The sequence below is a fragment of the Takifugu rubripes genome, chromosome 3 (assembly GCF_901000725.2).
Source record: "Takifugu rubripes chromosome 3, fTakRub1.2, whole genome shotgun sequence".
NCBI classification, from domain to species: Eukaryota; Metazoa; Chordata; class Actinopteri; order Tetraodontiformes; family Tetraodontidae; genus Takifugu; species Takifugu rubripes.
Window position 1 is genome coordinate 17,207,828 of NC_042287.1, and position 21,796 is coordinate 17,229,623.

Consider the following 21,796-nt stretch of genomic DNA (forward strand, 5'->3'; position numbering starts at 1 on the left):
GGATGAGAGGATGAGTGGATGAGTGGATGAGAGGATGAGAGGATGACAGGATGAGAAGATGAGTGAATGACAGGATGACTGGATGAGAGGATGAGAGGATGAGTGGTTGAGAGGATGAGTGGTTGAGAGGATGAGAGGATGAGTGGTTGAGAGGATGAGAGGATGAGAGAATGAGAGGATGAGTGGATGTGTGGATGTGTGGATGACAGGATGAGAGGATGAGTGAATGACAGGATGACTGGATGAGAGGATGAGTGAATGACAGGAGGAGAGGATGAGTGAATGACAGGATGAGAGGATGAGTGAATGACAGGATGACTGGTTGAGAGGATGAGAGAATGAGTGGTTGAGAGGATGAGAGGATGAGTGGTTGAGAGGATGAGAGAATGAGAGGATGAGTGGTTGAGAGGATGAGAGAATGAGAGGATGAGTGGTTGAGAGGATGAGAGAATGAGAGGATGAGAGAATGAGAGGATGAGTGGTTGAGAGAATGAGAGGATGAGAGAATGAGAGGATGAGTGGTTGAGTGGATGAGTGGATGTGTGGATGACAGGATGAGTGCTAAATTATCAATGAGGATAAACTGGCGTGTTTCCTGTTGAAGCTCTTATCTGAAATTATTGGAACATACAACAAACTGCACACACACACACACACACACACACACACACACACACACACACACACACACACACACACACACTTATTGTTGGTGTTTTCTTCCATCAGGTTTTGGGTTAAACTGTCTCATCTTTCTCATCTTCCTGCTCTTGCCTCATGGGGTTGTTTCAGTTGGACCCCTGTGGAACTTTTTTTGGGACATGAGGATCCTTTTGAGGACAGTCTCAGTTCATGACCACTTGTCCACCTGCTGTCATGTGACTGATTCCGCTCTTACAAACCTTTCTTCTCTTTCACATCTTCCTCCAAGTCTCCAGCCCCCAACAGGGTGAAGATGATGCCAGTCTGGGAGTTGACCCCCACAGCTGTCACCAGCATCCGTCCCGAGCCCTCCATCACGTGGGTACCTGCAGATCCAAACATGGAGACACGATTCAAAGCAGAATCCTCATCAGAGGCTCGTAGCTGGACCGTTTCTGAACAGAGGGAACCCAAGAAGGTACTGGGGACTGGGGCTGTTCATGCTCGGTCCAGGGATGTTCTTGTCCCAGTTCCCTTGTTGACCCTGATGGTGAGTCCTGAAGAATCCCTGTCACTGCTGGTGTTTAGTTCTGATGGTTCCTGTCCTGCTCTTTGGAAGCTTTAGCACATTCCGGCTCGTTCAGACACTTGTTTGCTAAACCGTCAATCAGGACTGAAAAGATATGTTGGAGGAACTTTATCCACACTTTAAACAGAACATTTTGACGACACTTTATCTGTTTCTGGCCTCAGGAACCCAAAGAACTGAGCTTCATGTAGGAGCTTGAGTTTAAACACCAGACAAAAGATTTCATTGTAACTGTGAAGTCACCGTTTTTATGAATGAATATGACGTTGTTTTGTCTTTGTGGAAGGTTCCCTACAGGATCCTTCTTGACCACTAGTCAACGTCTAAACGTTTGCTGCTCTGGCTCAAAAATCCAGAGGGGAAAAACCAACCTGAGAGCAGCATCGGGTCTTTGTCCACAGACTTGCGCACATGGTCGGACTCTCCAGTCAGAGAGCTTTCGTCGAGCTTCAGGTCGTTGCCCTGGACCAGGATCCCATCAGTCGGCAGGAGGTCCCCTTCACACAGAAAAACCAGGTATGAGTCCAAGAGCTGCCAGGAAGTGCACTGAGCATTTGTCCGCCTGGCCTCACCATATTTGACCTGGGCCAAGTCCCCCACCACCATGTCAGCCACGGGGATCTGGATGACGTTTCCCTTCCGCACCACCGTGAACCTTTGCTCCTGTTCAATCCGACTCTGCAGACCTCGGAACTGCTTCTCTTTGGACCAGTCGTTGAACGCCGTAACCAAGACGACGCAGACCACGGACAGCAGGATGGCGGCCCCCTCGATCCAGCCGGTGTCACCCTCGCTTTCATCCTCGCCCCCCGACACGTGTCCACACACTGGGGGAGTAAAGCAGTAATAAAGGTTCCTGCAGGAACTTTGCTGATCCAATTACCCCTCCGTGGTATTTCCCACCACTGCTGTTAGAATCCACACCCTCACTTCTGACACTTATTTCAGATTTCTGACTCTTCCTGACACAAAACCATCGGAAAGTTCCGGATTCTTGGCTGTGTTTTTCTTTAACATGTTACACGTTGGGATGCTGAGAGTTCCTCCCACTCTGCTCAACGACAGCAGCAGCCCAAATTCTTGGTTATATTCTGTGGAACCGTGCAAGCGCAGCGTGAGGCCTCGTCCACACCTCCCATCCTCACCTTCGCTGTCCTTATCAGGCGGTTGGTAGAAGGAGAGACCGAGGGAGATGATGGCAGCCGCCTCCAGGATGATGAGCGTGACGTCCTGTAAGGCCTCCCACACCAGCTCCAGGAAGGTCTTGGGCTTCTTTGGGGGGATGAAGTTTTTGCCAAACCTTTGGCAGCGTTGCTCGAGGTCTGCCGGGTCTCCGCTCAGGCCTGAGGAGGACATGGGGGGGACAGACTCAGACACAAAAAATAGGTGTTTTATTTATTATCTGTCTCTAAAGGTTTATGTCCTGACCTGTTGACCTGTAATAGAATAGGAATTTTAATTATGCTGTATCAATTAACCATGTTCTAGATGTTAGACTGCTAATCATACTCGAATCAAAGAGAATGGAATCATAAATTCAGATGAATGTCATCAAATAGAATTTATTGTTCTTTATTTTTACTGATTTAATTCAACCCCCACTCCCACAAACTTTATTCAAAAGTCCTCGGATTGTTCCTGCTCACTGTCCCATTTACAGCCTCACCCTACTCTCCCCTTCAACCTCACTGCAAGTGATTCCGTTTCCATGGTGACCGGGATGTCAGCTCCAGGGTTCTTCCTGTGTCTTACCGGGTTTCTGCCCAGCAACAGGTGATGTCACTGGTCTGCACTGGTTTAGAGCAGAGCTTTATTTTATGATTGGTTGGTGAGGAGTGGGTGGTGCGTGTGTGTGTGTGTGTGTGTGTGTGTGTGTGTGTGTGTGTGTGTGTGTGTGTGAGAGAGAGAGAGAGAGAGAGAGATCATTTGTATGCAGTAGCTGGCCATGTCTTTGGTTTTGTCCAGTGGGTTCACAACTGTGATGCTCAACAGGCCAAACAAGAAAGGGAGGGAGAGACAACAGGTGACCTTATGCTGAGTGATCAATGCAACATGCGTCCACCCCTCCGTCTATCTCTCCATTCTCCCTCAACTTCCTCTCATCCACTCTCCTCTCTTTCCCTCCTTTTCTCAAGCTCTCCTTGATGCGTCCTTGACAATGCGGCAAGCTGCTGTGGGTTTCCCTCCTCACCCTTCGCCCCCTCCAGAGACACGGACACAATCTCTCCATCCTTCTCTCCCTCTCTGCATCCTTCTCTCCCTCACTCCATCCTTCTCTCCCTCACTCCATCCTTGTCTTTTTCAGTGTTTAACCTTCTTGTCCTTACTGTCTCCTCTGTGTGGACACGACAGTTTCATACAGAGGTTTTAGTATCTGTGTTGTCATGTGAGTGTACAGGAGAGAGGGAAGGAGGGAGAGAGGGAAGGAGGGAGAGAGGGAGAGGGAAGGAGGGAGAGAGGGAAGGAGGGAGAGAGGGAGAGAGGGAAGGGGGGGAGAGGGAAGGAGGGAGAGAGGGAGAGAGGGAAGGGGGGAGAGAGAGAGGGAGAGAGGGAAGGAGGGAAGGAGGGAGAGAGGGAAGGATGGCAACAGAGAGGGGGAAGGAAGGAGAGAGGGAAGGAGGGAGAGAGGGAAGGATGGAGACAGAGAGAGGGAAGGAAGGAGAGAGGGAAGGAGGGAGAGATTGAAGGGGGGAGAGAGGGAAGGAGGGAGAGAGGGAGAGAGGGAAGGAGGGAGAGAGGGAAGGGGGGGGAGAGAGAGAGAGGGAGAGAGGGAAGGAAGGAGAGAGGGAGAGAGGGAGAGAGGGAAGGAGGGAGACAGAGAGGGGGAGAGAGGGAAGGAGGGAGACAGAGAGAGGGAGAGAGGGAAGGAGGGAGACAGAGGGAAGGATGGAGGGAAGGAGGGAGACAGAAGGAGACAGACAGGTGGAGGGAGCTGGCAGCCCTCCCTCCCTCCCTCTGTCTCCCTCCTTCCATCCTTCCCTCTGTCTCCCTCCTTCCATCTGTCTCCCTCTCTCCATCCATCCCTCCCTCCCTCTCTCCCTCCTTCCATCCTTCCCTCTGTCTCCCTCCTTCCCTCTGTCTCCCTCTCTCCTTCCACCCCTCCCTCCCTCCATCCCCTCCCCTCCCTCCTCCCTCCCCTCTCTCCTTCCACCCCTCCCTCCCCTCCCTCCATCCCTCCCTCCCTCCCTCCCTCCCTCTCTCCTTCCATCCCTCCCTCCCTCCCCTCCCTCCCTCCCTCTTGAGTATCATATTCCAGATGATGCTCAGCCTCCTCATAATGTATATTTGTTTGCTACATTTGCCACAACAGCATTTGTTCCTCTTTTCTCCATCATCTCTTCCATCTGATCTCTCCATTCGCTCCGTCTCAGCAGAGAGAGAGGGAAGGAGACAGAGGGAGGGAGGGAAGGAAGGAAGGACGGAAGGAAGGAAGGAAGGAAGGAAGGAAGGAAGGAAGGAAGGAAGGAAGGAAGGAAGGAAGGAAGGAGGGAGACAGTCATCTCTTCCATCTGATCTCTCCATTCGCTCCGTCTCAGCAGAGAGAGAGGGAAGGAGACAGAGGGAGGGAGGGAAGGAAGGAAGGAAGGAAGGAAGGAAGGAAGGAAGGAGGAAGGAAGGAGGGAGACAGTCATCTCTTCCATCGGATCTCTCCATTCGCTCCGTCTCAGCAGAGAGAGAGGGAAGGAGACAGAGGGAGGGAGGGAAGGAAGGAAGGAAGGAAGGAAGGAAGGAAGGAAGGAAGGAAGGAAGGAAGGAAGGAAGGAAGGAAGAAGGAAGGAAGGAGGGAGACAGTCATCTCTTCCATCTGATCTCTCCATTCGCTCCGTCTCAGCAGAGAGAGGGAAGGAGACAGAGGGAGGGAGGGAAGGAAGGAAGGAAGGAAGGAAGGAAGGAAGGAAGGAAGGAAGGAAGGAAGGAAGGAAGGAAGGAAGGAAGGAAGGAAGGAGGGAGACAGTCATCTCTTCCATCGGATCTCTCCATTCGCTCCGTCTCAGCAGCAACTTTTCCTTGTTCAGTGATCACAGAGGAGACAGCGTTCCGCAGCGTCCTGTGACCACGACAACAACGATTCCCACTCTATTCCTGCTGGAACAGGCGCGCCGCTGTGGAACAGTCGGTCCAGACACTCGGCATCACTGAGACCAGGTGGACTCGAGGACGCCTCTCGTGGCCTGACTGGGACGCGTCTCAGCTCCAGGTGACTAACATATCTGCTGGTGCCCAGGAGCTGCCCCAGCGGGTCAGGGAGCCGCCCCAGGTCCTGGTATCAGGGGCCACAGCACGGTCCACCAACACGGAGCGATCCACACGCCCTGGCGTCACGTGCACTCTCCTCGTTCCTTCTCCGCCTTGGCTTCACGTGCACTCTCCTCGTTCCTTCTCCGCCTTGGCTTCACGTGCACTCTCCTCGTTCCTTCTCCGCCCTGGCTTCACGTGCACTCTCCTCGTTCCTTCTCCGCCGTGGCTTCACGTGCACTCTCCTCGTTCCTTCTCCGCCGTGGCTTCACGTGCACTCTCCTCGTTCCTTCTCCGCCCTGGCTTCACGTGCACTCTCCTCGTTCCTTCTCCGCCCTGGCTTCACGTGCACTCTCCTCTTTCCTTCTCCCTCACTGACTTTCAGCCAACTTCTCTTCTGCTGTTGTGTTGCTAGGTTACGAAGCAGTTGAAGGAGTGGGTGTAGTGTGGTACCACACCCCTGTGAGAACCAACAAGTGTCTGCACATGGACACACATGCAGGACACAGGACACACACTCCAAACAATGTATGCCTGTGTGTGTGTGTGTGTGTGTGTGTGTGAGTGTGTGTGTGTGTGTGTGTGTGTGTGTGTGTGTGTGGGTGTGTGTGGGTGGGGGGTATGTGGATGTGTATGTGTGTGTGTACGTGTGCAAGTTTCAGCCAATTTGTGACCTCGAGTTGCCTCAGTTCATCCATCCACTCTCTCCTCCGTTCATCCATCCACTCTCTCCTCCGTTCATCCATCCACTCTCTCCTCCGTTCATCCATCCACTCTCCGTTCATCCATCCACTCTCTCCTCCGTTCATCCATCCACTCTCCGTTCATCCATCCACTCTCTCCTCCGTTCATCCATCCACTCTCCGTTCATCCATCCACTCTCTCCTCCGTTCATCCATCCACTCTCTCCTCCGTTCATCCATCCACTCTCTCCTCCGTTCATCCATCCACTCTCTCCTCCGTTCATCCATCCACTCTCTCCTCCGTTCATCCATCCCTCTCTCCTCCGTTCATCCATCCACTCTCCGTTCATCCATCCACTCTCTCCTCCGTTCATCCATCCACTCTCTCCTCCGTTCATCCATCCACTCTCTCCTCCGTTCATCCATCCACTCTCCGTTCATCCATCCACTCTCTCCTCCGTTCATCCATCCACTCTCTCCTCCATTCACCAAATTCTACTCCTCTACCCAGACCGAATCACCTAAACACTTAATGAGGCCTTGGCGTCTGTCACACCCGTTGCTATGGTAACGTCAGTGCTCACCATCCGTGGGGCTGGACAGAAGTCTCTGGCAGAGTCCCTCTGTGTCTCCGTAGCTGTCCTGGATCTTCTGCAGGGCGTCGGCCCCCCGGAGCTCCATCAGCTCCCGGAGCTCCGTCACCGTCACCTGGAAGTCTCCTCCCGCCTGGCCGCCATCCGCCCGACCTCCTCTGCTCCCGGACCGAGTCCCTTTGGGGTAAAACTCCACTGCACTGTTGCCATTTCGCCCATGGTGGCGGTTGTGGACATGTCAGGAAGGATCTGCTCTGGTGGTGCTCAGTCTGTCGGCTGGGCTGCAGGACGGCTGCTCATCAGCTCCAAACCTCTTCTTCTTCCTTAACGTGAAACGGATTTATGGGCGGTCGTTTTGGCTCCTGTCCGTCTCCACTGAGACTCCCGCTTCTCCTAGAATTGTCAAACAGGAGGAGGAAGGTCGAGGACGACGAGGGCGGCTTCAGAAGGTCCAAACAAATCCAGCTTTCCTTGGAGGCCGTCTCCTCTGGAGGTCCACCGCTCTGTTCCTCCTGTCTGTCCCCCTCCCTCCAGGATCACAGCCAGTCCATGGATGGATGGACAGACGGGCCCAAAGGTTGAACGACACAGATGAAGGACGTTGGACTGAGGGACAAGCAGGACACAGGCAGTCAGCAAATGTGGGGAGGGGGTCCAACTCAAAGGTGATAGAGCTGGAGCACCAGGACCTGCGAGGCAGAGACAAACCAGGATTATGACATCACACTGGCAACGGGGAACTCCTGTCATAGTTTAATGTAGTAAAACAGACAACAGGAAGTGAGGGAGGACATCACAGGTTCCTTCACCTCGAGGAATCTGAAACTCAAGTTATCACAGCTGATTAATGAGTCAAAGGAAGCGTCACAGTTGTGTGGACGCGTTAATGAGCCTGAAACTGGCGGTTACCTGGCAACCAGTCAGAGCCTCACATAAGAGAGCAAACACCAGACCACTGGCCCCTCTGTCCCAGTATAACCAGTTACTGGCCCCTCTGTCCCAGTATAACCAGTCATCGACCCCCTCTGTCCCAGTATAACCAGTTACTGACCCCCTCTGTCCCAGTATAACCAGTTACTGACCCCTCTGTCCCAGTATAACCAGTTACTGACCCCCTCTGTCCCAGTATAACCAGTTACTGACCCCCTCTGTCCCAGTATAACCAGTTACTGGCCCCCTCTGTCCCAGTATAAGAAGTCCATTTATCCTACTAGATAGATGTGACTGATCTATGACATCATAGCTGATCGATGGTGTCATGATTGATCAATGATGCCATGATTGATCGATTATGTCATGATTGATCAATGATGCCATGATTGATCAATGATGCCATGATTGATCAATGATGTCATGATTGATCAATGATGCCATGATTGATCGATGATGCCATGATTGATCGATGATGTCATGGCTGGCTATGTCATCAGCTGTTGCCTGTTCATTGAGGAGGGTTCCAGCGGGTCGTCATCCCTCCGTGTCTCCGAGGTTCTGATCGTTTCCGTCTCTCATCATCATCATCATCATTTATTTACATGCACGTTTCCTCTCTCACACGCCGCTGAGCTGGTGTTGGGCTCACACCACTCTGGACCACAGACTTCACGTTCTGCTCGTTTCTTGGCTTTGAAGTGAGCGCACGTGAGCGCATGTGAGCGCATGTGAGCGCACGTGAGCGCAGGTGAGCGCACGTGAGTGCACGTGAGCACAGGTGAGCGCACGTGAGCGCAGGTGGGCAGGTGAAACAGGAGGGAGGAGCTTTGTTGATGGTTTGTGGTGCCGTTCCAACCGTCAGGTGAGAGAAGAGAGAAGAGAGAAGGTTCTTCATCCATCCATCCATCCATCCATCCATCCATCCATCCATCCATCCATCCATCCATCCCTCCATCTATCCATCATCCATCCATCCATCCATCCATCCATCCATCCATCCATCCATCCCTCCATCTATCCATCATCCATCCATCCATCCATCCATCCATCATGCATCCATCCTTCCATCCATCCATCCCTCCATCTATCCATCATCCATCCATCCATCCATCCATCATGCATCCATCCATCCATCCATCCTTCCATCCATCCATCCATCCATCATCCATCCATCCATCCACCCATCATCCATCCATCCATCTATCCATCATCCATCCATCCATCCATCCATCCATCATCCATCCATCCATCCATCTATCCTTCCATCCATCCATCCATCCATCCATCCATCCATCCCTCCATCCATCCATCATCCATCCATCCATCCTTCCATCCATCCTTCCATCCATCCATCCATCCATCCTTCCATCCATCCATCATCCATCCATCCACCCATCCATCCATCCTTCCATTCATCGTCCATCCATCGTGCATCCTTCCATCCATCCATCATGCATCCAGCCATCATCCATCCATCCATCCATCATGCATCCATCCATCCATCCATCCATCCATCATGCACCCATCCATCCATCCATCATGGATCCATCCATCCATCCATCATGCATCCATCCATCCATCATCTCTCCATCCATCCATCCATCCATCCATCATCCATCCATCCATCATCCATCCATCCATCATCCATCCATCTCTCCATCATCCATCATCATCTCTCCATCATCCATCATCCATCCATCCATCATCCATCCATCTCTCCATCATCCATCATCGTCTCTCCATCATCCATCATCCATCCATCCATCATCCATCCATCCATCATCTCTCCATCCATCCATCCATCCATCCATCATCCATCCATCCATCATCCATCCATCCATCATCCATCCATCTCTCCATCATCCATCATCGTCTCTCCATCATCCATCATCCATCTCTCCATCATCCATCCATCATCATCTCTCCATCATCCATCACTGTATCCATCCATCATCCATCCATCTCTCCATCATCCATCACTCTATCCATCCATCCCTTTCACAGGGTCGTTGTTGATCATTTTATTTTTAGCACACAGGTGTATCACTGTGAAAGTTTCACTCATCTTATGTTGCCTTCAAATGGGAGTCCAGTGTCCTGGTGTCTGTCCCAGTACTGGTGTCTGTCCCAGTATGGTGTCTGTCCCAGTACTGGTGTCTGTCCCAGTATGGTGTCTGTCCCAGTACTGGTGTCTGTCCCAGTATGGTGTCTGTCCCAGTATGGTGTCTGTCCCAGTACTGGTGTCTGTCCCAGTACTGGTGTCTGTCCCAGTATGGTGTCTGTCCCAGTATGGTGTCTGTCCCAGTACTGGTGTCTGTCCCAGTGCTGGTGTCTGTCCCAGTACTGGTGTCTGTCCCAGTACTGGTGTCTGTCTCAGCTCGGCATCAAATGAAGTTTCCTTGTCTAGATTTGTGTTAAATCCAGTAAAAATGACCTGATTCACTCCAAGTTAAGTGAAGACATGAAATGGAGATATCTAATTAGATGAAGATATTTAATAAGATGAGAATATTTAATGAGATGAGAATATTTAATGAGATAAGAATATTTAATGAGATGGGAATATTTAATGTTCTCACTCAAAAGTGTTGGTGAATTCCATTAGCATCAGAGATGTCAGGTGATGAGTTTCAGATGTGGTGGGTGGAATTAAGGATTTGACTCATGCCCACGCGCGCGCACCCACACACACACACAGTCCCATGTCTCCCACAGGACTGCCCACTCCAGCTCTGAGCCCGGACGCGTCCACGCAGCAGCGTGATTCCACACGAAACGACCTTTGCTGGTCACCTTCAGACGTGATCCAGCTCCAGACTCTCTCCGACACCCGCAACACGCACCGTCATCGGCGGGACGCAGCTCAGCAGCGAGGAGACGGATGATACAAGGAGAACCGCTGCGGTGCGACACTGTTCGCGTGTCCCCCCCGCAAGGTTACCGGCCCGGCCCGGCCCGGCCCGGCCCGGCTCGGCCCACTCACACCCACCTCCGCGGGCCCTTTGACCGGAGAGTGGAGCAGACACCCCCGCAGCGAGCATGTGCATGTTCTGCATGTGCGAGAACAAGTGATGCTGGGCGGACGCGGTCCACAGCACACCCGCATCCACTGGCACACGAGAGATGGACGGATGTATACCATTAGCGCGCGAGCGCACGCGCACGCACGAACACTCCGATAATGTCATAGCGCCGCTCGCCAGGGTATTATGGTTTGCCCTGGCGCTATCAAAGCTGAGCACGGCCTGTGGAGGAGAGCCCGGGCCTGCTCTCACCTCCTCAAAGTCCGCGAAAAACATCACGACCTGCGATTAAAACCTCCAAACGGCGCCCTGGGTAAATAACGGTCACGCACGCACGCACGCACGGACTCACTGACTTACCGTGCAGGCCGAGCTCAAGGACATCAGCATCAGAGCGCGGGCGGGAAGGCAGAATCCCCGTTAATCTGCGTGTGCGTGGAGAGGAGAGTGTCCCAAACCGGATGAGAGGATACAGAAGGAGGGGTGGGAGGGGGCGGCGGGCCGGGGCTGCGGCACAGGCAGCCTGGAGTCCGAGCGGCCGAGGGATGAAGAGACGACGACGGTGCTGATGAATATTCCGCTCCGCGCGGTCACCTGACGGCTGCTCGGCGGAGTTCTGCGGCTGGAGGAGAGGGAGGGGGGAGAGAGAGGAGCAGGGAGGGGGAGAGAGAGCGGGAGAGCGGGAGAGAGGGAGGGAGGATGAGCCGGCTTTAAACACCTCTGTGCGGAGAGGGGAGGGGCAGCACAGCCCGGTAACTGGACCCGGTTCGGTTCAGGGAGAGGGTCACTATGAGTGGCAGCGAAAGAAAAAAGGAAGAGAGACGCTGTGGAGGGAGGAGAGGCTCATGCGGCATCTTTGGAGGAGGAGAGGAGGAGGAGGAGGAGGAGGAGGAGGAGCTCCGTCTCAGCATCCGCGAAGGGAAAGAGGTAAGGGGGGGTGGGGGGGTCGGTACGTCATTATCTATGGTGGCGTCATGACGACATGACACTGGTTTGGGACAAACATCATAAGTGAACATTAGCTTTAAAATCGAAGCTGAGGAGAAAAATGAAGAAAACTCCAGGTGACTTTCATCCTAATTTCCCACGTTGGGACGGACGATGACATCGTAGCAAAGGTCAAATCCTGACATAAACATCAATAGTTTCAGATTATTTTGATACGCGTGTTCATGTTTCTGAACTCGCTGCAGCTTTGCAGCCCTGCAGACAGTTCACCGTCCAGGAGCAGAGCTGGACAGGGACATGTGTGGAGGTCCTGGGTGGCCTCCACCAACTGGACGTGGAAGACCTTTGGGGATGGGAGATGGTTCCAGAAGGTCAACCACGACTGCAGCAGCCATCAGAGCTGCGCTGTGTCCACACAGAAGCGTCTCCTCAGGAAGACACCTTTGAAAAACTGATGGTCTGATGGACCAGAATTGAAGTCATCGCCCTTAACAACCACATTTAGAAGAAACCAGGCTCCAGCTCAGGTAGAATCATGCTAACCTTAGCCAGTTATACTGTTAGCATGCTAGCATTAGCCTCTAATGACATCAGCCTGCCGTACGTGGTCCCAGCGGCAGCCCTGGAGGAGTTGCCAGCTCATCACTGGGCCTTTTGTGAGCATTTGGGCCTTCAGTGCCTTGCTCAAGGGTATCTTGGCAGTGCTTTGAGGGTGTCCTCAGAGGGGAGGAGGGGGAGGAGAAGATGAGAGGAGAGGAGAGGAGAGGAGAGGAGAGGAGAGGAGAGGAGAGGAGAGGAGAGGAGAGGAGCAGAGGAGGAGGTAAGAGAGGAGGAGAGGAGAGGAGAGGAGAGGAGAGGAGAGGAGAGGAGAGGAGAGGAGAGGAGAGGAGAGGAGAGGAGAGGAGAGGAGAGGAGAGGAGAGGAGAGGAGAGGAGAGGAGAGGAGAGGAGAGGAGAGGAGAGGAGAGGAGAGGAGAGGAGAGGTAGAGGAGGGGAGGAGAGGAGAGGAGGAGGTAGAGGAGGGGAGGAGAGGAGAGGAGGAGGTAGAGGAGAGGGAGGAGGTAGAGGAGAGGAGAAGAGAGGAGAGGAGGAGGAGGTAGAGGAGGGGAGGAGAAGAGAAGAGAGGAGAGGAGGAGAGGGAGAGGAGGAGGGAGGTAACTCCCAACAACGTGATGTTTAGAGGAGGAATCGTCACCATGAGAACAGATTTTTCCTGACTTCCCTCCACCAAATATTCCAGGATGAATATTTTAGGAACGCTTGGATATTTCCTGCGACACATCCGAGTTTCTCCTTCATCACTTTGCTTCTGCTCCCTTCTTTCCTGGGACGAGAGGCTTCATGGCGTGCTGCCACAGCATCACGTGCTCCTCAGCATTTCTCCTCCTGACACATTCTCTCCTTCATTCCCATCCGTCGCTCCTCTTTTCCCTCCTCCTCCCTCATGTAGCTGCTGGGAAAAATCTGGCTGCTTTTCTTCTGTTGGCTTTAATCCCGTCATCCCTCTCTTCACCTTCATCTCTGCACATCATTTTTAACCTAAAGGATGTTTGTGTTTTAGTCATGTGGGGGGTCAGAGTAACAGAGTAACAGAGTAACAGAGTAGCAGAGTAGCAGAGTAGCAGAGTAACAGAGTAGCAGAGTAGCAGAGTAACAGAGTAACAGAGTAGCAGAGTAACAGAGTAGCAGAGTAACAGAGTAACAGAGTAGCAGAGTAACAGAGTAGCAGAGTAACAGAGTAACAGAGTAGCAGAGTAGCAGAGTAACAGAGTAACAGAGTAACAGAGTAGCAGAGTAGCAGAGTAACAGAGTAGCAGAGTAGCAGAGTAACAGAGTAACAGAGTAGCAGAGTAACAGAGTAGCAGAGTAGCAGAGTAGCAGAGTAACAGAGTAGCAGAGTAGCAGAGTAGCAGAGTAGCAGAGTAACAGAGTAGCAGAGTAACAGAGTAACAGAGTAACAGAGTAGCAGAGTAGCAGAGTAGCAGAGTAACAGAGTAACAGAGTAGCAGAGTGTAGTTAGTGTGTTGATGTGATATTAGCACGATGTTAGCCTGATGCTAGCGTGATGCTAGCACGATGCTAGCCTGATGCTAGCATGGACCCTGGAGCTGTAGAGACGTGACGGCTCAGCTGCTGCCGTCTCCAGGCGTCTCCAGTCGGGCTCTCCTCTGCTGCTGGTTCCTCTCAGGCATCAGGAATCCTGGAATGAACAACGGCCGAAGCTCAAACTTACTGAGGTTATTGAGCTGATCTTTAACTTTGTGGCTGGATCCAAAAGATCTTTTTAGAATTATAGGAGCGGAAAAGCGAATTAAACTAAAGTTAAAATATAGGGACAAATTCCACATTTCACTCAATTTCAGTGTTTTTGTGCAACATCTCATTGGCTCATCTGCTTTCCTCTCCTCCTCCTCAACCCTTCCCTTCCTCCTCCTCCCTCGTTCTTCCTAATGTTGTATTAATAATGAAGATGATGCATGTTCAGCCAGAGCCCATGAATTAAACATCAGCTGGGAAGGAACACTGATGGAAGGAGGGAAAAGAGGCTGAGAGGTGAAGAGAAGAGAAGAGAGGGATGGAGAAGTGAAGGAGTGGTTCATCTTTGTGTCTCACTCGTCCAGCACACTCTGATCACCTCGCTGCTGCGAGCTTCCATCTGCTGACACATCACTTCAGCCATGACTCTGAGCTTCAGGGGAAGTCAGAAGGTCAGACACATGACCGCCTGTGTGTGTGTGTGTGTGTGTGTGTGTGTGTGTGTGTGTGAGAGAGAGAGCGAGCGAGCACGTGTGTTTACAGCCCCACTGACAGTTTTTGGATGTTACTGTTACATCAGTGCCGAGTGTCCTTGAACTGATAAAAGCTCTGCAGCCTTTAGCCTCAGACCTCCACCTCAGACCGGGCCCAAGTTCTAGACTTGTATGAGTGTGTGTGTGTGTGTGTGTGTGTGTGTGTGTGTGTGTGTGTGTGTGAGAGAGAGAGAGAGAGCAACAGAGAGAGGGAGGGGGCAGTGATGGATACAAAGTGGCACTCCTCACAGCTGCTGTGGCTTCCTCCATCCGTCCCAAATGTGCCGCAGCAGAAACAGGATTCAGATCAGCCTTGAAAGTCCAAAACCGACTGGATTTAATGAGATTAAAGTTGATGTAAATCCAACAGAATCACGTGAATTCTGCGTGACTCGGCAACTCTACACACGTTTTCCGTGAATTCCACCAATCACAGCAGCAGTTTAAAAAAAACAGCAACACTTCTATTTCTGGAATTAGGAAAACACACACACACACAGACACGCACACACACACTCACAGCTGCCCGTGGAGCTTCTTTCATTCTGTATCAAGATTTTAACATCTTATTGATTCAATCAAGGTCATCAAGATATGACCAATAAGGGAAATGGTTTGGTTTAGCCCCACCCCGTCCTACAGGCCCCGCCCCTGCAGCTGGAGCTCACCTGTGTCGTCATTCATGAAACACAACGTACCAGATGTTGCCTCTCTGCCCAGAGCAGCAGCTGGAATATTACCACCTGATCCGTGTTGTCCTTGATTCTATGTATTCTAGTTCTAGAGTAAATGGACCTGAACTGTTCTCCTTCAAAGTGTGTGTGTGTGTGTGTGCGTGTGCGTGCATCCATTGAGCTCAGCTCTGACTGGGAGCGAATGAGCCCCAGCAGGAAGGAGGATCCAACCATCAACCCCGGTGGTTTTAGTCAATGGAACCATTCAAACGTCCTTCAGAACCATCGTGGGTTTATTCTCCTGATGGATCCAGCCGAAGCATCGAAGGTCGAGCTGAGGACACCTGAAGGTGGCGCTGCAGTCGCCCCTCACGGGGACACGTCTCCTCTCGGAGCTTCTCACGGGGACACGTCTCCTCTCGGAGCTTCTCACTGGGACACGTCTCCTTCCAGAGCTTCTCAGGGGGACACGTCTCCTTCCAGAGCTTCTCAGGGGGACACGTCTCCTCTCGGAGCTTCTCAGGGGGACACGTCTCCTCTCGGAGCTTCTCACGGGGACACGTCTCCTCTCGGAGCTTCTCACGGGGACACGTCTCCTCTCGGAGCTTCTCACGGGGACACGTCTCCTCTCGGAGCTTCTCAGGGGGACACGTCTCCTCTCGGAGCTTCTCACTGGGACACGTCTCCTCTCGGAGCTTCTCAGGGGGACACGTCTCCTCTCGGAGCTTCTCAGGGGGACACGTCTCCTCTCGGAGCTTCTCAGGGGGACACGTCTCCTCTCGGAGCTTCTCACTGGGACACGTCTCCTCTCGGAGCTTCTCACTGGGACACGTCTCCTCTCGGAGCTTCTCACGGGGACACGTCTCCTCTCGGAGCTTCTCACGTACTGCCCAACACCAAAAGTCCTCATATTGTGTTTGTGAAGGGGGGCTGGATGGAAAGGGCCCCATGGTCACACGAAGCCAAACGCTGTTTAAAAAGGCCGCTCAGCAAATCAATGTTTTTATATTTCACATTAAATTTTACACAACTGCAAAGATGAGTGTGTGAACATCAAGTACACACTTACTAATACTAATTATTACAGATGTCACCTCCCCGACACTTTAATGACTTGTTTATCTAAAGAAATGGGATCTGGGATCTTTCTGGAAGTTCTGACTGGAACACGTCATACAGTGGCAAACATCTCCCCTTGTGGCCACGCTCAGTACTGCATCCGCCTCCGTGTGGAAGCCTCCGGGAGTCAGAGAGTCTCCGCGCTCCTTCACACACACTTGGCCTCCATGTCATAGAGATGAAGGAGGTCTGCGATCACTGCGTCAAGCTCTGACCTGGTAACATCCTCACACAGCACCTGTTCAAATGTAAAAAGACACCTTTAGGCATCAGGTTACACACAAGTCCAGGTTCCTCATGGGGGTCACAGGTAACTCCTGTCATTTATAAGAGATGCATCTATGCAGGGCGCCGCATTAAATCATGAAATATCTGAAATGAGCGGCTCGAACACCATCAACCAGTGCAGAGGTGGTCTATTAAAAGCTAATCTTAAAATCCTTGCCTGCATGAATGAATCCCATCTAATGCAGCTGAGTACCTGCCTGTGGCCCGGAGGCCGCTGGGATGCCCCCCACCCCTCGCTCCGCTGCCACACACTCATCCTCCCAAAACACCCTCTGTTAAACGCCTAAAGATATTAGCCACATTTATCACATCTAGGAGAGATTAAGCAAGAATTTGACTTTACCTCCTTTAAAAGAGCCAAAGATTTTCCTCCTTACTGACATAAATTTGCTTAGATTCACCAGGTTTTGTGTAACCGTGGCAACAGAAGAGATAAAGAGAGATAGATGAATGAACAACCCCTGAGTGTGACAGTCTGATATACCTGTAATAAGACATTTATGACCCCATGTGATAAAGCTGGTAACTTTTTGGGAGCTTTGAAAATGGCGAGCTGGAGCAGCTGGTCACTGTGGTCGACACGACTCCTTCAGACAGCATTTTAACCGCCGCCGTCATCATCAATGAGGGTTTGGCAGCTTTTCCAGCCCCTTGTGCACCAGCTTCTCTCAGCAAGCTCATCAGAGTGAATTCTGCCAACGTCATCATCTCACATTCATGTATGACTCTTTTAAAACGGCGAGACGACACGAGTATGAGGAAGGAGGAAGAGACAACGCGTCTTCTTAAAAACACACCAACCTTTTCATGGATTCATGCCAAAACAGATTTTGGATAAAGTACAAGAATATTTCTGATGTTAAAACAAAGCCAGACAGTTCGGAGCCTAAACCCGGAGTCGAGTGTTTGACAGTTCCGCTACGGAAGACGAACACGCACCTTCCACCACTCCTTTTCCCCAACAGGCAGCTCAACGCCGTAGCTGTTCAGTGCCAGGTAGAGTGTTGCTATGGCGATGTGTTGGGGGGTGTGGCGGATACACATGACTCCGTGGTAACAGTCTCTCAGCAATGCCCAGGAAGTTTCTGCCACGGGAGTTCGAGACCAGGCGTGGCGGTTCACCATCGACCCGACAGACGTCAGGTAGTGAAGCAAATACTGCAGAAACACACACACCACATGACCACGTGACCACGTGACCACACACCCCTCTGGCCTCAGGGATGGACGCACGAGCACACACCTTGTGAGGGTGTTCAAAGCAGACGTAGAAGTTGAGCTGTCGCAGAATGAGCAGCTCACACTGCACCACGCTGTCCCTCAGCTCCCAGAAGTCCTTGTCACATTCTAGAGGAGCTCTGCCACTGTTGAAGTACCTGCAGAGGGGGGGGGGGGAAAGGGGGGGGCTCCCAAGAGTCCCGTCACACCCAGATGTTGAGGAGTGCAAGCATTTCTGGCATTTTCATTATTTTGGTAGCAAGTTCCAACGATATCTTGGTGTTTTTATTTGAGCAGGCTGATTCGTGCCACCACGGCAACCAGAGTTGACTCCGCTTTACCTGTGGCTTACGTTGATAATATCACGAGTCCTGATGTGCTGCTCCTCTATCTTCCCAGCCAGGTATAAACAGCTCATGGCCACCAGGTAGGGTTCATACGCCTGCAGGCTGACCTGCTGGAAGAAGCGGTGGTAAAGCACACATGCAGTGGCCACAGGGACCGAGCGCATCGCCAGCTTCACTCCTGAAAGGCGAATAGAAACACAAGTGCATTTATAATAACGAGCCAACCCGACTCGTCAAACCAGATCACAGACGAGTAGATGACATGTGCAAACCCCTTGCATAAACGCATGTAAAATAAAAATAAATGTGCCAACTTAAGTTGTATTAAAGCTGGGTGTGAAGTAAGTAAACTCTTCGTGACTACACGAAGGTCGGCGGTTTGGACCGGTACCTGTCTCCATCATGAAGCGACACACGCGGAAATGAGTTTTTATGTCTCCAGCAGCATCAGGATCCGAATCACCACCAGAACCCGAATCACCACCAGAACCCTGACGGGTCGCCAACTTCCGCGGTCCAGCTTCGACCACATTCAAACGAGAAGACGGACCCTCCATGGGTCGCGTGAACGAGCCGGTTAATACTGAAGAGCCGTCGAGTCCCAAAACAGAGTCGCGATCGACTCCACTACGAGGAGTTGCATCCGGAAATGTAGCGTTAATCTGGAGGAGTTAACGTGTTTTCGGATAGTTTCCGTCAGAAATGCTGACATTTGCATGCTAATAGCACCGACGGCGGATTATCTTCATGGACGCCGCAGACACCGGAAGATAAATAGTGGGACTTCCGGCCACCCGTAACGGTCCGATCGGGGTAGCTGCCAATTCTGTCCGGACTTCCACAATTGTCGGACAGATTTGGTACCTACACTGGCACTAAATAAATTTCAAATGTATAAAAATTGAAGAGAATTGTGTTTGCTTTTTGTATATGTTTCTGTTACAGTTAGTTTAGAAGTTGGGGATAATAGAATCTTTAGCAAGAGTAAAAACGCTAAACAGTCAGTTGACCCTCCCTCAACATGACTGTTGTTTAGATAATTGCAATCAGGGGAGACAGTCAGGCTGAAAGTGTTAAACACCCATTGTAAAACTGGACAGCAGAGTTTAGTGGTGTTGATAAGTTCATCTGCAAGAAGAATGTGAATTTTGACCTGGCTATCTGGGAAACAATGGGGAACAAGGACTGTGCAGCATCAAATTTTGAACTGGCCCGGAGCTCTGTAATATTTGTAACTTGAATTGGTTCTATTTGCTAAATACATTTTGAAATTGGCATTTTCCTTCTTAAAGTCTTCATTCAGAGAACACGTGGATCAGCAGTGACACACGTGAGTATTGCGATCCAACAACATGTACGTATACATGCCCATTTTTTCCAAAACGAGTTTCTTCTAAATCACAAGGAACACGTTACTTTTAATCAGGGTTATTTACATAATCATTTCAAGTCAACATGACATACTTGAACAGGAAAAGAATAGGACAGGTTTTAAATATACCCCCCACCCCACCACCACCACCACCACTTAGAAACGACAAGTATTAATGAGAAACTTGGAATCTCTGGACTTAGAAAATTAGACTTTTCAGCTTTCAAAGATTTTCCACACAGAAACGGGAGAAGTGAGAAGACTTGCCGCGCAGCATTTCCCTTTGAATTATTTAACGTTTCAAGACCGATGTTTGTGAGGTAGCAGCAGCTTCTACCGAAGGCTTTAGGAAACCTCCCCACAGAAGCACGAGAGAACAGCCTATTTTGGTGCGTGAATCTCAACATTACAGCTCCATTACGGAGTCTGAATGGTGTTTCTAGGTGAAAGAATGACAGCTGTGCCCTCAAGCAGCGGGCAAAGTCCACGGCCTTCCGGAGGCCTCTCTCATAGGATAACATGGGTTTAGGCCTTCTGGATGGAAGGCCAAAGGGGTTAATTCTGCTTTCAAACTTGTCGTATTCATGTCCAGGAGTCCTAGCACACCATTCTGGAATTGTCCATTGAGTTTGGAATATTTCTGTGCCTGAACAACAAAGGATGTGGAAGGAGATAGGCTTCAGAATGGTCCCGTGTAGATATAAGCTCAAGTAACCCGAGACTACAAATTAAAGGATCAAAGGAGCTTTGAATGAAATCAACAGACATTATTATGTTACACTGCTCCATTGTTTTAGACCGGCCTCTATACTACTGGCAGTGGTTAACCTCAACCAGTCAGTACAGAAAGACAATCTACAAGACTATTGTTGAAGCTCAGACTGTTGTGAATAAAACTGACTCACATTTAAAGAGACAACTGAACTCTTCTTGCACTCAACTAATCTCACTACAAACAAGGGCGAGGTGAGCGCTTGCCAGAGGACACGGAAATGTCATCCAACTACTCAGCAAACCAGGTAACAAATGTTGAAAATGGATGCCGTTAACTAGTCTGATGGAACTTCTGGAGCAGGTTTAACAGCCGCTTCGATGATTCATTTTATTAAGAGTTGCAAGACGTTGCTGCCTCGCCGACTTTTGGGCTCAATAATTCAAATTGACACTTTCCTCCTCAGTTTGAAGGTGCCTTTAAGCCGAGAAGGATGCGTGTTTGGAGTTCGTCAAATTACGTCAGTAAGGTGAGACTGACATCTGACTGATCTGCATCATAATGGATGATTATGGAAACAGTCACATGCACATTTAGATTTAGACCAGTAACTCACATAAAACGGGATGAATTCAGAATCAAAGCAGATTTCTTGTAACTCAGTTTGGTCCGTGTGTGTGTGTGTGTGTGTGTGTGTGTGTGTGAACAGAGACCTGCTGCACGGTCAGGTCACACCACCTTCATTTCTGATGACAGGGGTCATCTCCTCCCAGGAGCAGAAAAAGTACCAAAGCTTTTTTCTTTAAGCTCTTTTCTCCTCATTTTTGATAAAGGTCAGAAGTGACTTTAACCCTGTGTGTGTGTGTGTGTGTGTGTGTGTGTGTGTGTGTGTGTGTGTGTGTGTGTGTTGCTGTAGAAGAATAGTGCATGGCCTGACTTTAAGGGAACCTGGGCTCTACCCAGTCGTATCCCAGCCTGCCACATCAACCCGACCAGCCGTTCCGTTGATGGGCTGCAGCAGCTGAGGTCCTTGGGTCTTTATCCACAGCTCACTGGCAACAATCATCCACTCCAGCCAGACGGTCGATGTTCTGATGAGGAGCAGGATAACAGTCAGTATGAAGACGAAGACATTAATGTCACATACATAGAGGTAGGCACAGTCACCCGATCAGTACTTTACTTTTACGGCCCTGATCGCTACTGTACACGTAGATGTTTGTATGCATCCAAGTCTGAACACATGGAGATGAATGATTCTGTTCAGTCTAGTGAGGATGGAGATGCAGCTCCTTCAACCCGAGCAGAAGCTCAGAAGGCCCCACTGAGGAGACAACAGTCCTGCAGTCTCTTAATAATCGAGATGAACAGCCGCCAGCGGTTGAGATAAAGTGAGTGATGTTCAGCTCCAGCAGGAGGAGCCAGCAGCAGGACCAGGGTCCAGGCAGCATCTGCACCAGCTTCTAACGGCATGAAATAAATTTGGCATGTTAGATTGTGGTTTAGTGTGTGACAAGAGTGTAAGATTACCAACCAAATATAGGAAGCTGATAAGGCGCGAGGAAGAGGCGGAGACAATGAGAATGTTTGCTGTGCAACCAAACTCCTACGCAGCGCCCGTGTTCGTGTGG

General features: G+C 50.8%; 3 protein-coding genes across 4 annotated transcripts; 1 reads left to right on the top strand and 2 right to left on the bottom strand.

The window, feature by feature from the left end:
- Nucleotides 1-879: 879 nt before the first annotated feature.
- atp2b4 (ATPase plasma membrane Ca2+ transporting 4) lies at nt 880-11,512 on the bottom strand. 2 transcript variants are annotated; one of them, XM_029834575.1, is made up of 6 exons: nt 11,060-11,512; nt 6,735-7,349; nt 2,377-2,574; nt 1,804-2,058; nt 1,603-1,728; nt 880-1,028 (listed from the first exon to the last, which is right to left on the bottom strand). In XM_029834575.1, exons 2-6 carry the CDS (start codon nt 6,829-6,831, stop codon nt 895-897), a joined length of 810 nt encoding a protein of 269 aa, XP_029690435.1. In that variant the 5' UTR covers nt 6,832-7,349; nt 11,060-11,512; the 3' UTR covers nt 880-894. The 2 variants fall into 2 exon arrangements, with proteins under 2 accessions (XP_029690435.1, XP_029690434.1); XM_029834574.1 differs by having other exon boundaries at nt 6,735-7,432.
- Nucleotides 11,513-16,097: 4,585 nt separating this feature from the next.
- On the bottom strand, nt 16,098-18,872 carry ccnq (cyclin Q). Its single transcript, XM_029833162.1, has 5 exons — nt 18,473-18,872; nt 18,076-18,259; nt 17,760-17,892; nt 17,456-17,674; nt 16,098-16,466 (listed from the first exon to the last, which is right to left on the bottom strand). Exons 1-5 carry the CDS (start codon nt 18,636-18,638, stop codon nt 16,377-16,379), a joined length of 792 nt encoding a protein of 263 aa, XP_029689022.1. The 5' UTR covers nt 18,639-18,872; the 3' UTR covers nt 16,098-16,376.
- Nucleotides 18,873-20,319: 1,447 nt separating this feature from the next.
- cfap126 (cilia and flagella associated protein 126) lies at nt 20,320-21,665 on the top strand. The gene is made up of 5 exons (XM_029833163.1): nt 20,320-20,472; nt 20,632-20,694; nt 20,875-20,949; nt 21,082-21,318; nt 21,433-21,665. The coding sequence occupies exons 1-5, from the start codon at nt 20,446-20,448 to the stop codon at nt 21,553-21,555; spliced, it is 525 nt and encodes a 174-aa protein (XP_029689023.1). The 5' UTR covers nt 20,320-20,445; the 3' UTR covers nt 21,556-21,665.
- The last annotated feature ends 131 nt before the right edge of the window (nt 21,666-21,796 follow it).

Coding starts and splice junctions, on each gene's coding strand:
- atp2b4 (XM_029834575.1), bottom strand. CDS start 6,831: ATGGAGCTCCGGGGGGCCGACGCCCTGCAGAAGATCCAGGACAGCTAC. Junction 2,575..6,734: donor TCTGTCCAGCCCCACGGATG/GTGAGCACTGAC, acceptor TGTCCTCCTCAG/GCCTGAGCGGAGACCCGGCA. Junction 1,729..1,803: donor CTTGGCCCAGGTCAAATATG/GTGAGGCCAGGC, acceptor TTCTGTGTGAAG/GGGACCTCCTGCCGACTGAT.
- ccnq (XM_029833162.1), bottom strand. CDS start 18,638: ATGGAGGGTCCGTCTTCTCGTTTGAATGTGGTCGAAGCTGGACCGCGG. Junction 18,260..18,472: donor TCGCTTCATGATGGAGACAG/GTACCGGTCCAA, acceptor TTCGCCTTTCAG/GAGTGAAGCTGGCGATGCGC. Junction 16,467..17,455: donor GGGAAAAGGAGTGGTGGAAG/GTGCGTGTTCGT, acceptor ACATTTGAACAG/GTGCTGTGTGAGGATGTTAC.
- cfap126 (XM_029833163.1), top strand. CDS start 20,446: ATGTCATCCAACTACTCAGCAAACCAG. Junction 20,473..20,631: donor CCAACTACTCAGCAAACCAG/GTAACAAATGTT, acceptor TTTCCTCCTCAG/TTTGAAGGTGCCTTTAAGCC. Junction 21,319..21,432: donor TTAATGTCACATACATAGAG/GTAGGCACAGTC, acceptor GATTCTGTTCAG/TCTAGTGAGGATGGAGATGC.